At 36.5% G+C, this 14,834-nt stretch overlaps 2 protein-coding genes across 6 annotated transcripts in view; one reads left to right on the top strand and one right to left on the bottom strand.

Annotated features, from left to right (window-relative positions):
* MEST (mesoderm specific transcript) overlaps positions 1-14,834 on the bottom strand; it is a 114,798-nt gene that overhangs the window by 27,317 nt on the left and 72,647 nt on the right. The window lies entirely within an intron of this gene.
* Positions 1-14,834, top strand: part of COPG2 (COPI coat complex subunit gamma 2) — a 144,617-nt gene that overhangs the window by 76,974 nt on the left and 52,809 nt on the right. For all 4 annotated transcript variants that reach the window (XM_082472922.1, XM_082472924.1, XM_082472923.1 and 1 more), the window contains one exon: positions 6,923-7,111. In XM_082472922.1, the coding sequence (XP_082329048.1) occupies positions 6,923-7,111 (189 nt within the window). The remainder of the gene's footprint in view (positions 1-6,922; positions 7,112-14,834) is intronic.

Below are 14,834 nucleotides of genomic sequence, written 5' to 3'. Positions count from 1 at the left end.
TATAGAACAATATGAATTGTATTTTGAAGAGTTGATATCGGTTCATATTCCTTCATCTATAATCTTGGGACCAGATGTATCTCAGAAATCAGTATTTTGAGAATTTTAGAGAGGTAATATGGTGCCATCTCTTATATTAATACTAACCCCTTTGGGCCTGGAGCAGTTAGACACATTAGACACGTTAATATTTCTGCTTTATACGTATGACTATCCTCACTACATGGAATAAATTAAGACTCTGTTTTACATTAGTTTGGGTCATTTTTTGCTGTTAAGTGATTTTGATGGCAATACTTTGCTGAGTTTTCAAAATTTTAGCATTATGGATAAAGGATTCTATACCAGTATAGGATTAGGCAGAGAGGTGAACATCATCAACAAAAGCAAAGAAGCAGGACAATGACAGACATGTTTTAGTGACCGTGAGCAATCCAGTTTGGTTGGAGTTTGCTTGCTTAAATACAGAAGTGTTTTATAAGTGGTAATATATTACATTTAAGTGTCTTCGAGTAGTGTTTATCATTCTAGGTCCTACTCTCAGAGATTCTAAAATCTAGTAGAATAGGTAACCATGAACACATGTACTATAAGGAGAAACAGGCCAACTGTAATAAAAGGCAGAATATGATATTGTTATAAAGGTTATAGAAACTTAGGAAGATAAAGTGCTGTGCTATACTGTAACTAGCAGTTAATCATTTATCAAATGATATATCGTATCTTATTTATTAGAAACATTCATCTTGAAAAAATTGCTTTTTACCATATGTTGTCCCGTTTAGATTTTAAAAAGGCATTTACCTTAATTAAAATTTCTGACCAGTCCCTCCCATCAAGCCTCTTAGATAGCCTCATCCACCAGAGGGCAGACAGCAGAAGCAAGAAGAACTACAATCCTGCAGCCTGTGGAACAAAAACCACATTCACAGAAAGATAGACAAGATGAAAAGGCAGGGGCTATGTACCAGATGAAGGAACAAGATAAAACCCCAGAAAAACAACTAAATGAAGTGGAGATAGGCAACCTTCCAGAAAAAGAACTCAGAGTAATGATAGTGAAGATGATCCAGGACCTCGGAAAAACAATGGAGGCAAAGATTGAGAACATGCAAGAAATGTTTAACAAAGACCTAGAAGAATTAAAGAACAAACAAACAGAGATGAACAATACAATAACTGAAATGAAAACTACACTAGAAGGAGTCAATAGCAGAATAACTGAGGCAGAAGAACGGATAAGTGACCTGGAAGACAGAATGGTGGAATTCACTGCTGCGGAACAGAATAAAGAAAAAAAAATGAAAAGAAATGAAGACAGCCTAAGAGACCTCTGGGACAACATTAAAGGCAACAACATTCGCATTATAGGGATCCCAGAAGGAGAAGAGAGAAAGGACCAGAGAAAATATTTGAAGAGATAATAGTTGAAAACTTCCCTAACATGGGAAAGGAAATAGCCACCCAAGTCCAGGAAGCACAGAGAGTCCCATATAGGATAAACCAAGGAGAAACACACCGAGACACAGAGTAATCAAATTGGCAAAAATTAAAGGCAAAGAAAAATTACTGAAAGCAGCCAGGGAAAAACTACAAATAACATACAAGGGAACTCCCATAAGGTTAACAGCTGATTTCTCAGCAGAAACTCTACAAGACAGAAGGGAGTGGCATGATATACTTAAAGTGATGAAAGGGAAGAACCTACAACCAAGATTACTTTACCCGGCAAGGATCTCATTCAGATTTGATGGAGAAATTAAAAGTGTTTACAGATAAGCAAAAGCTGAGAGAATTCAGCACCACCAAACCAGCTCTACAACAAATGCTAAAGGAACTTCTCTAAGTGGGAAACACAAGAGAAGAAAAGGACCTACAAAAACATACCCAAAACAATTAAGAAAATGGTCAAAGGAACATACATATCAATAATTACCTTAAACGTGAATGGATTAAATGCTCCAGCCAAAAGACACAGGCTTGCTGAATGGATACAAAAACAAGACCCATATATATGCTGTCTACAAGAGACCCACTTCAGACCTAGGGGCACATACAGACTGAAAGTGGGGGGATGGAAAAAGATATTCCATGCAAATGGAAATCAAAAGAAAGCTGGAGTGGCAATACTCATATCAGATAAAATAGACTTTAAAATAAGAATGTTACAAGAGACAAGGAAAGACACTACATAATGATCAAGGGATCAATCCAAGAAGAAGATACAACAATTATAAATATATATGCACCCAACATAGGAGCACCTCAATAAATAAGGCAACTGCTAACAGCTATAAAAGAGGAAATCGACAGTAACACAGTAATAGTGGGGGACTTTAACACCTCACTTACACCAATGGACAGATCATCCAAAATGAAAATAAATAAGGAAACAGAAGCTTTAAGTGACACAATAGACCAGATAGATTTAATTGATATTTATAGGACATTCCATCCCAAAACAGCAGATTACGCTTTCTTCTCAAGTGCACACGGAACATTCTCCAGGATCTTGGGTCACAAATCAAGCCTCAGTAAATTTAAGAATATTGAAATCATATCAAGCATCTTTTCTGACCACAACGCTATGAGATAAGAAATGAATTACAGGGGAAAAAACATAAAAAACACAAACACATAGAGGCTAAACAATACATTACTAAATAACCAAGAGATCGCTGAAGAAATCAGAGGAAATCAAAAAATACCTAGAGACATATGACAATGAAAACACGACGATCCAAAACCTATGGGATGCAGCAAAAGCAGTTCTAAGAGGGAAGTTTATAGCTATACAAGCCTACCTCAAGAAACAAGAAAAATCTCAAAAAAGCAATCTAACCTTACACCTAAAGGAACTAGAGAAAGAAGAATAAACAAAACCCAAAGTTAGCTGAAGGAAAGAAATCATAAAGATCAGAGCAGAAATAAATGAAATAGAAACAAAGAAAACAATAGCAAAGATCAATAAAACTAAAAGCTGGTTCTTTGAGAAGATAAACAAAATTGATAAACCATTAGCCAGACTCATCAAGAAAAAGAGGGAGAGGACTCAAATCAATAAAATTAGAAATGAAAAAGGAGAAGTTACAACAGACACCGCAGAAATACAAAGCATCCTAAGAGACTACTACAAACAACTCTATGCCAATAAAATGGACAACCTGGAAGAAATGGACAAATTCTTAGAAAGGTATAACCTTCCAAGACTGAACCAGGAAGAAACAGAAAATATGAACAGAACAATCACAAGTAATGAAATTGAAACTGTGATTAAAAATCTTCCAACAAACAAAAGTCCAGGACCAGATGGCTTCACAGGTGAATTCTATCAAACATTTAGAGAAGAGCTAACACCCATCCTTCTCAAACTCTTCCAAAAAATTGCAGAGGAAGGAACACTCCCAAACTCATTCTGTGAGGCCACCATCACCCTGATACCAAAACCAGACAAAGATACTACAAAAAAAGAAAATTACAGACCAATATCACTGATGAATATAGATGCAAAAATCCTCAACATAATACTAGCAAACAGAATCCAACAACACATTAAAAGGATCATACACCATGATCAAGTGGGATTTATCCCAGGGAGGCAAGGATTCTTCAGTATATGCAAATAAATCAATGTGATACACCATATTAACAAACTGAAGAATAAAAACCATATGACCATCTCAATAGATGCAGTAAAAGCTTTTGACAAAATTCAACACCCATTTATGATAAAAACTCTCCAGAAAGGGCATAGAGGGAACCTACCTCAACATAATAAAGGCCATATACGACAAACCCACAGCAAACATCATTCTCAGTGGTGAAAAACTAAAAGCATTTCCTCTAAGATCAGGAACGAGACAAGGATGTCCACTCTCACCACTATTATCCAACATAGTTTTGGAAGTCCTAGCCATGGCAATCAGAGAAGAAAAAGAAATAAAAGGAATACAAATTGGAAAAGAAGAAGTAAAACTGTCACTGTTTGCAGGTGACATGATACTATACATAGAGAATCCTAAAGATGCCACCAGAAAACTACTAGAGCTAATCAATGAATTTGGTAAAGTTGCAGGATACAAAATTAATGCACAGAAATCTCTTGCGTTCCTATATACTAATGATGAAAAATCTGAAAGAGAAATTAAGGAAACACTCCCATTTACCACTGCAACAAAAAGAATAAAATACCTAGGAATAAACCTACCTAGGGAGACAGAAGACCTGTATGCAGAAAACTATAAGACACTGATGAAAGAAATTAAAGATGATACCAGCAGATGGAGAGATATACCATGTTCTTGGATTGGAAGAATCAATATTGTGAAAATGACTATACTACCCAAAGCAATCTACAGATTCAATGCAATCCCTATCAAATTACCAATGGCATTTTTTACGGAACTAGAACAAAAAAATCTTAAAATTTGTATGGAGACACAAAAGACCCCGAATAGGCAAAGCAGTCTTGAGGGAAAACAACGGAGCTGGAGGAATCAGATTCCCTGACTTCAGACTATACTACAAAGCTACAGTAATCAAGACAATATGGTACTGGCAGAAAAACAGAAACACAGATCAATGGAACAAGATAGAAAGCCCAGAGATAAACCCATGCACCTATGGTCAACTAATCTATGACAAAGGAGGCAAGGATATACAATGGAGAAAAGACAGTCTCTTCAGTAAGTGGTGCTGGGAAAACTGGACAGCTACATGTAAAAGAATGAAATTAGAACACTCCCTAACATCATACACAAAAATAAACTCAAAATGGATTCGAGACCTAAATGTAAGACCGGACACTATAAAACTCTTTTGAGGAAAACATAGGAAGAACACTCTTTGACATAAATCACAGCAAGATCTTTTTTGATCCCCCTCCTAGAGTAATAGAAATAAAAAAAAAATAAACAAATGGGACCTAATGAAACTTCAAAGCTTTTGCACAGCAAAGGAAACCATAAACGAGACGAAAAGACAACCCTCGGAATGGGAGAAAATATTCACAAACGAATCAATGGACAAAGGATTAATCTCCAAAATATATAAACAGCTCATGCAGCTCAATATTAAAGAAACAAACAACCCAATCCAAAAATGGGCAGAAGACCTAAATAGACCTTTCGCCAAAGAAGACATACAGATGGCCAAGAAGCACATGAAAAGCTGCTCATCACTAATTATTAGAGAAATGCAAATCAAAACTACAATGAGGTATCACCTCACACCACTTAGAATGGGCATCATCAGAAAATCTACAAACAACAAATGCTGGAGAGGGTGTGGAGAAAAGGGACCCCTCTTGCACTGTTGGTGGGAATGTAAATTGATACAGCCACTATGGAGAACAGTATGGAGGTTCCTTAAAAAACTAAAACTAAAATTACCATATGATCCAGCAATCCCACTACTGGGCATATACCCAGAGAAAACCATAATTCGAAAAGACACATGCACCCCAATGTTCATTGCAGCACTGTTTACAATAGCCAGGTCATGGAAGCAACCTAAATGCCCATCGACAGACGAATGGATAAAGAATATGTGGTACGTGTATACAATGGAATATTACTTAGCCATAAAAAGGAACAAAATTGAGTCATTTGTTGAGACGTGGGTGGATCTAGAGAGTGTCATACAGAGTGAAGTAAGTCAGAAAGAGAAAAACAAATATCGTATATTAACACATGTATGTGGAACCTAGAAAAATGGTACAGATGAACCAGTTTGCAGGGCAGAAGTTGAGACACAGATGTAGAGAACAAACATATGGACACCAAGGGGGGAAAACCATGGTGGGGTGGGTATGGTTGTGTGCTGAATTGGGCGATTGGGATTGGCATGTATACACTGATGTGTATAAAATTGATGACTAATAAGAACCTGCAGTATAAAAAAACAAAGAAACAAATAAAAAAACAACTAATACTAAACTTTCTTTGGGTTATGTGTATGGAAATATGTTAATATAAATGTTTCAGATATTACATGAAATTTCTAAAAATCTTATATGTTCTGGTATAATGTTATAAGTCATAATTCTAGTTATTACTTTAAAATGTGTATCTCAGAAATAACTAAATTTCCTTGTCAATTGCATTATTATGAACTTTCATCAAATCTTTAACCGTGGTCATTTTTAAGTCTTTTGTCATTTACAGAGAGTTCTGGGTGCTTTCACAAAAATGTTCCTATAAAAGGGTTTCATTTTCAAGGAATTCATGGAAAAGACTCTGACAAGTACAGGTTTCTGATAACTGACTATACTGCTGAAGTGAATGAATAAGCATTTTCAGAACTCTAATGGAAAACTGATGAATTCATAAAAGTGCTAACAAAAGATCAAGATGAAAAAAAAATTAATTACATGGGACTGAGTGAACTGATGAGGATGATTATAATTTTTGTGACTTTCTGTTTGAATTTAAAAAAAAAACCCCACAAGGATTCAGAGGCAAAAATATACAAATCAATTTACACTGCAAAGTAAAGGAGCTGTTACAGTGGAGGATTACTGGACTGGATGTTAATATTATGACATAGTATGAGTGTGTTTCGTGTTTGGTAATTGCAATCATTGTTGCTTTTGTTGTGGTCATCCATTTACAATGCTTGGTGTCAGTTTATTTATCTCTTCTAAAAATAAAATACAGTGTGTGTGTGTGTGTGTGTGTGTGAGTTGTGGAAAAAAAAAAGGAAACTTTTAAATTCCTGATTCTGGTTTTGCACACCTGTATAATTAATGGTGATGATCATATTATAAGGGGAGGCCCAAATAGAAATTACAAATAAAGGAAATAAAATTCCAGTTTTTAAAGTAAAAAAAAAAAAAATTTCTATTTTCGTCTTCTTTTCTTTCTTGAAGTTCTGGTCTTTATCAGTAGCAATTTGCTTAATTTTTTTCTTGCCTTTTGACAAGGTGGCAATGAAGCACCCCTCTGCTGTTACTGCCTGCAATCTGGACTTAGAAAACTTGATCACAGACTCAAACAGAAGCATTGCTACCCTGGCCATTACTACACTCCTCAAAACAGGAAGTGAGAGCAGTGTGGACAGGCTCATGAAGCAGATATCATCCTTTGTGTCTGAAATCTCAGATGAGTTCAAGGTAAGAGTTTAAATATGAGCATGTTTTCTCCCAGTCTCTGGCTTACCTATTTCATTTCTTTTTTTTTTTTCAATAAATTTTATTTGCTTTTAAAAAATAATAATTCTTATTAAAAATAGAGATGTACATGACATATATATGAAGAATATAAATAAATCACCTAAAAAACAGCTACAAATTACCCAAAATCTCAATATCCCAGAACAACTTTATGATATTTGTTAAACATGATTCCAAATATAGCTCTGTATATGTGCAGTTGGGTAAATGAATAGCTAGATATATTCAGAAAAAAATTAATAGAAAAAAAAATTAATAGAAATATAATCATACTATGAATATGATTTTAAAATTAACAATATAAAAATATATTTTGAACTTTAAAAAGGAAAATAATTAAAACTGAAGTTAATTGTGAACTTCAAATAAGTATTTCTTTATGCAAGACAGTTTTTTCTTTTTTTTTTATTTTAAACATTTTATCAAGAAGGCACTTTTTTTTTTTATACAGCAGGTTTTTATTAGTCATCAATTTTATACACATCAGTGTATACATGTCAATCCCAATCACCCAATTCATCACACCACCACCCCCCCGCAGCTTTCCCCCTCTGGTGTCCATATGTTTGTTCTCTACATCTGTGTCTCAATTTCTGCCCTGCAAACTGGTTCATCTGTACCATTTTTCTAGGTTCCACATATATGTGTTAATATATGATATTTATTTTTCTCTTTCTGACTTACTTCACTCTGTATGACACTCTCTAGATCCATCCACGTCTCAACAAATGACCCAATTTTGTTCCTTTTTATGGCTGAGTAATATTCCATTGTATATATATACCACATCTTCTTTATCCATTCATCTGTAGATGGGCATTTAGGTTGCTTCCATGACCTGGCTATTGTAAACAGTGCTGCAATGAACATTGGGGTGCATGTGTCTTTTCGAATTATGGTTTTCTCTGGGTATATGCCCAGTAGTGGGATTGCTGGATCATATGGTAATTTTAGTTTTAGTTTTTTAAGGAACCTCCATACTGTTCTCCATAGTGGCTGTATCAATTTACATTCCCACCAACAGTGCAAGAGGGGTCCCTTTTCTCCACACCCTCTCCAGCATTTGTTGTTTGTAGATTTTCTGATGATGCCCATTCTAAGTGGTGTGAGGTGATACCTCATTGTAGTTTTGATTTGCATTTCTCTAATAATTAGTGATGTTGAGCAGTTTTTCATGTGCTTCTTGGCCATCTGTATGTCTTCTTTGGCGAAAGGTCTATTTAGGTCTTCTGCCCATCTTTGGATTGGGTGTTTCTTTTTTTAATATTGAGCTGCATGAGCTGTTTATATATTTTGGAGATTAATCCTTTGTCCATTGATTCGTTTGTGAATATTTTCTCCCATTCCGAGGGTTGTCTTTTCGTCTCGTTTATGGTTTCCTTTGCTGTGCAAAAGCTTTGAAGTTTCATTAGGTCCCATTTGTTTATTTTTTTTTTATTTCTATTACTCTAGGAGGGGGATCAAAAAAGATCTTGCTGTGATTTATGTCAAAGAGTGTTCTTCCTATGTTTTCCTCTAAAGAGTTTTATAGTGTCCGGTCTTACATTTAGGTCTCGAATCCATTTTGAGTTTATTTTTGTGTATGATGTTAGGGAGTGTTCTAATTTCATTCTTTTACATGTAGCTGTCCAGTTTTCCCAGCACCACTTACTGAAGAGACTGTCTTTTCTCCATTGTATATCCTTGCCTCCTTTGTCATAGATTAGTTGACCATAGGTGCATGGGTTTATCTCTGGGCTTTCTATCTTGTTCCATTGATCTGTGTTTCTGTTTTTGTGCCAGTACCATATTGTCTTGATTACTGTAGCTTTGTAGTATAGTCTGAAGTCAGGGAATCTGATTCCTCCAGCTCCGTTGTTTTCCCTCAAGACTGCTTTGCCTATTCGGGGTCTTTTGTGTCTCCATACAAATTTTAAGATTTTTTTGTTCTAGTTCCGTAAAAAATGCCATTGGTAATTTGATAGGGATTGCATTGAATCTGTAGATTGCTTTGGGTAGTATAGTCATTTTCACAATATTGATTCTTCCAATCCAAGAACATGGTATATCTCTCCATCTGCTGGTATCATCTTTAATTTCTTTCATCAGTGTCTTATAGTTTTCTGCATACAGGTCTTCTGTCTCCCTAGGTAGGTTTATTCCTAGGTATTTTATTCTTTTTGTTGCAGTGGTAAATGGGAGTGTTTCCTTAATTTCTCTTTCAGATTTTTCATCATTAGTATATAGGAACGCAAGAGATTTCTGTGCATTAATTTTGTATCCTGCAACTTTACCAAATTCATTGATTAGCTCTAGTAGTTTTCTGGTGGCATCTTTAGGATTCTCTATGTATAGTATCATGTCACCTGCAAACAGTGACAGTTTTACTTCTTCTTTTCCAATTTGTATTCCTTTTATTTCTTTTTCTTCTCTGATTGCCATGGCTAGGACTTCCAAAACTATGTTGGATAATAGTGGTGAGAGTGGACATCCTTGTCTCGTTCCTGATCTTAGAGGAAATGCTTTTAGTTTTTCACCACTGAGAATGATGTTTGCTGTGGGTTTGTCGTATATGGCCTTTATTATGTTGAGGTAGGTTCCCTCTATGCCCTTTCTGGAGAGTTTTTATCATAAATGGGTGTTGAATTTTGTCAAAAGCTTTTACTGCATCTATTGAGATGGTCATATGGTTTTTATTCTTCAGTTTGTTAATATGGTGTATCACATTGATTTATTTGCATATACTGAAGAATCCTTGCCTCCCTGGGATAAATCCCACTTGATCATGGTGTATGATCCTTTTAATGTGTTGTTGGATTCTGTTTGCTAGTATTATGTTGAGGATTTTTGCATCTATATTCATCAGTGATATTGGTCTGTAATTTTCTTTTTTTGTAGTATCTTTGTCTGGTTTTGGTATCAGGGTGATGGTGGCCTCACAGAATGAGTTTGGGAGTGTTCCTTCCTCTGCAATTTTTTGGAAGAGTTTGAGAAGGATGGGTGTTAGCTCTTCTCTAAATGTTTGATAGAATTCACCTGTGAAGCCATCTGGTCCTGGACTTTTGTTTGTTGGAAGATTTTTAATCACAGTTTCAATTTCATTACTTGTGATTGTTCTGTTCATATTTTCTGTTTCTTCCTGGTTCAGTCTTGGAAGGTTATACCTTTCTAAGAATTTGTCCATTTCTTCCAGGTTGTCCATTTTATTGGCATAGAGTTGTTTGTAGTAGTCTCTTAGGATGCTTTGTATTTCTGCGGTGTCTGTTGTAACTTCTCCTTTTTCATTTCTAATTTTATTGATTTGAGTCCTCTCCCTCTTTTTCTTGATGAGTCTGGCTAATGGTTTATCAATTTTGTTTATCTTCTCAAAGAACCAGCTTTTAGTTTTATTGATCTTTGCTATTGTTTTCTTTGTTTCTATTTCATTTATTTCTGCTCTGATCTTTATGATTTCTTTCCTTCAGCTAACTTTGGGTTTTGTTTATTCTTCTTTCTCTAGTTCCTTTAGGTGTAAGGTTAGATTGCTTTTTTGAGATTTTTCTTGTTTCTTGAGGTAGGCTTGTATAGCTATAAACTTCCCTCTTAGAACTGCTTTTGCTGCATCCCATAGGTTTTGGATCGTCGTGTTTTCATTGTCATATGTCTCTAGGTATTTTTTGATTTCCTCTGATTTCTTCAGCGATCTCTTGGTTATTTAGTAATGTATTGTTTAGCCTCTATGTGTTTGTGTTTTTTATGTTTTTTCCCCTGTAATTCATTTCTTATCTCATAGCGTTGTGGTCAGAAAAGATGCTTGATATGATTACAATATTCTTTTTTTTTTTAAATTTTTATTTATTATTTATTTATTATGTTTATTTTTGGCTGTGTTGGGTCTTCATTTCTGTGTGAGTGCTTTCTCCAGTTGCGGCGAGTGGGGGCCACTCTTCATCGCGGTGCGCGGGCCTGTCACTATCGCGGCCTCTCTTGCTGCGGAGCAGAGGCTCCAGACCCTCAGGCTCAGTAGTTGTGGCTCATGGGCCCAGTTGCTCCACGGCATGTGGGATCTTCCCAGACCAGGGCTCGAACCCGTGTCCCCTGCATTGGCAGGCAGATTCTTAACCACTGCGCCACCAGGGAAGCCCTGATTTCAATATTCTTAAATTTACTGAGGCTTGATTTGTGACCCAAGATGTGATCTATCCTGGAGAATGTTCCGTGTGCACTTGAGAAGAAAGCGTAATCTGCTGTTTTGGGATGGAATGTCCTATAAATATCAATTAAATCTATCTGGTCTATTGTGTCACTTAAAGCTTCTGTTTCCTTATTTATTTTCATTTTGGATGATCTGTCCATTGGTGTAAGTGAGGTGTTAAAGTCCCCCACTATTACTGTGTTACTGTCGATTTCCTCTTTTATAGCTGTTAGCAGTTGCCTTATTTATTGAGGTGCTCCTATGTTGGGTGCATATATATTTATAATTGTTATATCTTCTTCTTGGATTGATCCCTTGATCATTATGTAGTGTCTTTCCTTGTCTCTTGTAACATTCTTATTTTAAAGTCTATTTTATCTGATATGAGTATTGCTACTCCAGCTTTCTTTTGATTTCCATTTGCATGGAATATCTTTTTCCATCCCCCCACTTTCAGTCTGTATGTGCCCCTAGGTCTGAAGTGGGTCTCTTGTAGACAGCATATATATGGGTCTTGTTTTTGTATCCATTCAGCAAGCCTGTGTCTTTTGGCTGGAGCATTTAATCCATTCACGTTTAAGGTAATTATTGATATGTATGTTCCTTTGACCATTTTCTTAATTGTTTTGGGTATGTTTTTGTAGGTCCTTTTCTTCTCTTGTGTTTCCCACTTAGAGAAGTTCCTTTAGCATTTGTTGTAGAGCTGGTTTGGTGGTGCTGAATTCTCTCAGCTTTTGCTTATCTGTAAACACTTTAATTTCTCCATCAAATCTGAATGAGATCCTTGCCGGGTAAAGTAATCTTGGTTGTAGGTTCTTCCCTTTCATCTCTTTAAGTATATCATGCCACTCCCTTCTGTCTTGTAGAGTTTCTGCTGAGAAATCAGCTGTTAACCTTATGGGAGTTCCCTTGTATGTTATTTGTAGTTTTTCCCTGGCTGCTTTCAGTAATTTTTCTTTGCCTTTAATTTTTGCCAATTTGATTACTCTGTGTCTCGGTGTGTTTCTCCTTGGTTTATCCTATATGGGACTCTCTGTGCTTCCTGGACTTGGGTGGCTATTTCCTTTCCCATGTTAGGGAAGTTTTCAACTATTATCTCTTCAAATATTTTCTCTGGTCCTTTCTCTCTTCTCCTTCTGGGATCCCTATAATGCGAATGTTGTTGCCTTTAATGTTGTCCCAGAGGTCTCTTAGGCTGTCTTCATTTCTTTTCATTTTTTTTTCTTTATTCTGTTCCGCAGCAGTGAATTCCACCATTCTGTCTTCCAGGTCACTTATCCGTTCTTCTGCCTCAGTTATTCTGCTATTGACTCCTTCTAGTGTAGTTTTCATTTCAGTTATTGTATTGTTCATCTCTGTTTGTTTGTTCTTTAATTCTTCTAGGTCTTTGTTAAACATTTCTTGCATGTTCTCAATCTTTGCCTCCATTGTTTTTCCGAGGTCCTGGATCATCTTCACTATCATTACTCTGAGTTCTTTTTCTGGAAGGTTGCCTATCTCCACTTCATTTAGTTGTTTTTCTGGGGTTTTATCTTGTTCCTTCATCTGGTACATAGCCCCTGCCTTTTCATCTTGTCTATCTTTCTGTGAATGTGGTTTTTGTTCCACAGGCTGCAGGATTGTAGTTTTTCTTGCTTCTGGTGTATGAGGCTATCTAAGAGGCTTGTCCTAGTTTCCTGATGGGAGGGACTGGTGGTGGGTAGAGCTGGCTGTTTCTCTGGTGGGCATATCTCAGTAAAACTTTAATCCACTTGACTGCTGATGGGTGGGGCTGGGTTCCCTCCCTGATTTCTGTTTGGCCTGAGGCAACCCAACACTGGAGCCTACCTGGGCTCTTTGGTGGGGCTAATAGCAGACTCTGGGAGGGCTCACGCCAAGGAGTACTTCCCAGAACTTCTGCTGCCAGGGTCCTTGTCCCCATGGTGAGCCACAGCCACCCCCCTTCTCTGCAGGAGACCCTCCAACACTAGCAGGTAGGTCTGGTTCAGTCTCCCCTGGGGTCACTGCTCCTTCCCCTGGGTCCCGATATGCACACTTCTTTGTGTGTGCCCTCCAAGAGTGGAGTCTCTGTTTCCCCCAGTCCTGTCGAAGTCCTGCAGTCAAATCCCACTAGCTTTCAAAGTCTGATTCTCTAGGAATTTCTCCTCCCATTGCCGGACCCCCAGGTTGGGAAGCGTGACGTGGGGCTCAGAACCTTCACTCCAGTTGGTGGACTTCTGTGGTTTAAGTGTTCTCCAGTCTGTGAGTCACCCACCCAGCAGTTATGGGATTTGATTGTATGGTGATTGCACCCCTCCTACCATCTCAGTGTGGCTTCTCCTTTGTCTTTGGATGTGGGTTATATTTTTTGGTGAGTTCCAGTGTTTTCCTGTCGATGATTGTCCAGCAGCTAGTTGTGATTCTCGTGTTCTCACAAGAGGCAGTGAGAGCACGTCCTTCTACTCCGCCATCTTGTTTCAGTTCCCTATTTCGTTTCTCAACAGTGTCTTTTGATGAGCAGAAGTTTTAAATTTTTATGAAGTCTAATTTATTAATTTTTTTCCTTCACAGTTATTGCTTTCAGTGTCCTAAAACACTTTTGTCTATTTCCAAGTCTTAAAGATATTTTCCTATGTTTTATTGTAAATGTTTTACAGTTTTAGCTTTTACATTTTGGTCTGTGATCCAACTTGAATTAATATTTGTGTGTGATAAGTTCAGTTTTTTTCCATACTGATTTCCAGTCATTCTAGCATAATTTGTTTAAAACACTTCTCTTTCCCCATTGGAGTGCCTTGGCATCTTTGTCTAAAAAGCAGATAACCATATAATTGTAGGTGTATTTCTGGGATCCATATCACATTCTATCGAACTATTTGTCAATCCTATGCCAGTACCTCACTGTATCGATTAATGTAGCTTTCTGGTACCTCTCAAATGTGTGGTCTTCCAACTTTGTCCTTCTTTTGTTTAATATTCTAGTTCCTATTTCCATATAAAATTTAGAACCAGCTTATAATTTCTGTAAAACAAAGCCTTCTAGGATTGTGATTGGGGTTGTGTTGAATCTATAATCAATTTGTGGAGAATTGATAGCTTAATATTATTTATTCTTCCAGTTTATGAATATGGTATACCTCTCCCTTTATTTAGGTTTTCTTTGTTTTCTCTGAGCAATGGTTTATAGCATTTATTCTAGAGGTCTTGCACATCTTTTGTTAAATTTATATATAAATATTTTATGCTTTTAAAATTCCATTTTATTAACATTTCTATTTCATTGTTTGCTACTAGTATATTAAAAATACTTTTGTCTTTTTTAACTCTCCCATAACTCGGTATTCTTGCTGAGTACCCGTATTGGTTCTATTAGTTGTTATATGCATTCCTTAGGATTGTCTATATAAATAATCATGTTATCTGTGAATGGAGACATTTTTACTTCATTTCCAATCCAAATACCTTTCCTTGCTTTTTCTTGTCTTATTAAAATGGCTGGGACTTCCAATACAGTGTTGAAGAGAACTGGTG

This window comes from Balaenoptera physalus, assembly GCF_965194825.1.
Source record: "Balaenoptera physalus genome assembly, chromosome: 8".
Taxonomy (NCBI): Eukaryota; Metazoa; Chordata; class Mammalia; order Artiodactyla; family Balaenopteridae; genus Balaenoptera; species Balaenoptera physalus.
Note: the sequence above shows the minus strand (reverse complement) of the source record. Positions and strands in the feature narration are given on the sequence as shown.